The following is a 1,418-nucleotide window of genomic DNA, read 5'->3' on the forward strand; positions in this document are numbered from 1 at the left end:
TTGTTCAAAGATTGGGGGTGGACCGAGAAAGCACACATTAGCTTTTCACACTGATTGGCCAAAGGGGGTGTGGTGAAGAGCATTGGCACTATTTTTTTTTTCTGGTTAACTGTTGCAGTACCTTTTGAGTGGCAAGTTTTGATTGTGGGGGCGCTGTTACTCCATATAACCAAAATCGAAGCATGTGCCTTTAAAATTGCAAAGCAGGTGGTGAACTTTACCGCAGCACTGAGCTTGTTTCCACTTGCATCAAGCAATGTGCACATGTATGAGCAGGTGGGTCACTGCAGACTCCTGACATGCTAAATGCTGCTGGAAAAAGATAACTTGATGCAATAGAGGAGAGGGACACATCTATTGAGCCTATTGAGCACCTGAGGTCAGGTGTTCTCAATCAAGAAATTACAACCTGCCTCATATAAAAGCAGCAGCCTGTGCAAGGCAGGTAGTTTGTCTATCCTGTTTCCTTGAATACTGTTACATCTTCCAAAGAACTAGGAACTACTGGTGAGTGGCAATTTAATTTCCCTATTAAAATAGTTTAAGAAGAATTACTGATGATTTTATGGTTGTTCATGCCTCAAAACCTCAATACTTTTGCTATAAAGCACTGATCCTAAAAGGCCCACTATTACAAGTTACATTTTAATATTTGTGCTAATATCTCGTTAGACTGAAGATGTCTGGCCGTGGGAAGAAAGCAGTACCAAAGGCAAAGTCTGCAATGTCCCGCTCAGCCAGAGCAGGAATCACTTTCCCAGTGGGCCGCATCCACAGACTACTGAGAAAGGGCAACTACGCCGAGCGGGTTGGCAATGGTGCTGCAGTTTACCTCGCAGCCATCCTGGAGTACCTCTGCGCAGAAATCCTGGAGCTGGCTGGAAACGCTAGCCGGGACAACAAGAAGCTCCGCATCGCCCCTCGCCACATCCTGTTGGCGGTCAGAAATGATGAGGAGCTAAACAAAATGCTGGCTGGGGTCACCATTTCAGAAGGTGGGGTCCTGCCAAACATCCAGGCTAGCCTTCTTCCCAAAAAGACCAAGATGTCCAGGGATAACAGCACTGCCAAAGATGTTGAATCCCAAGAGTTTTAAAAATGTATCTTTTTATTCTATCACTTTAAAATGGCTGATTAAAGGGTTTTCTATTTTACTTGGTGTTTTGCAGCTTCTTAACCTATGAACATTAGTCTCTACACATTCACCATTTGTCACTAATGGTCTCATAGGAGGCACTACTGCAATAAGATTTCAGAAATTGATCCCCAAATGCCTCTAAGGTGTTGGCTGTGTGACATGGAGGGGTAGTGCAGCTTTATTCCAAAGACTCCTCCAGGTGCTTGCATATACCTTAAGTGAGAGACAGTAAATTGGAATCTTTTCTTGTAGCTGTAAACCAAAAACATGCATAGACCTG

General features: G+C 44.0%; 1 protein-coding gene across 1 annotated transcript; it reads left to right on the plus strand.

Moving 5' to 3' along the window:
* Positions 1-339: 339 nt before the first annotated feature.
* On the plus strand, positions 340-1,154 carry h2af1al (H2A histone family member 1a like). The gene is made up of 2 exons (XM_030080135.1): positions 340-507; positions 673-1,154. The coding sequence occupies exon 2, from the start codon at positions 680-682 to the stop codon at positions 1,094-1,096; it is 417 nt and encodes a 138-aa protein (XP_029935995.1). The 5' UTR covers positions 340-507; positions 673-679; the 3' UTR covers positions 1,097-1,154.
* Positions 1,155-1,418: the final 264 nt, after the last annotated feature.

Source organism: Myripristis murdjan, chromosome 21, assembly GCF_902150065.1.
Source record: "Myripristis murdjan chromosome 21, fMyrMur1.1, whole genome shotgun sequence".
Lineage (NCBI taxonomy): Eukaryota > Metazoa > Chordata > Actinopteri > Holocentriformes > Holocentridae > Myripristis > Myripristis murdjan.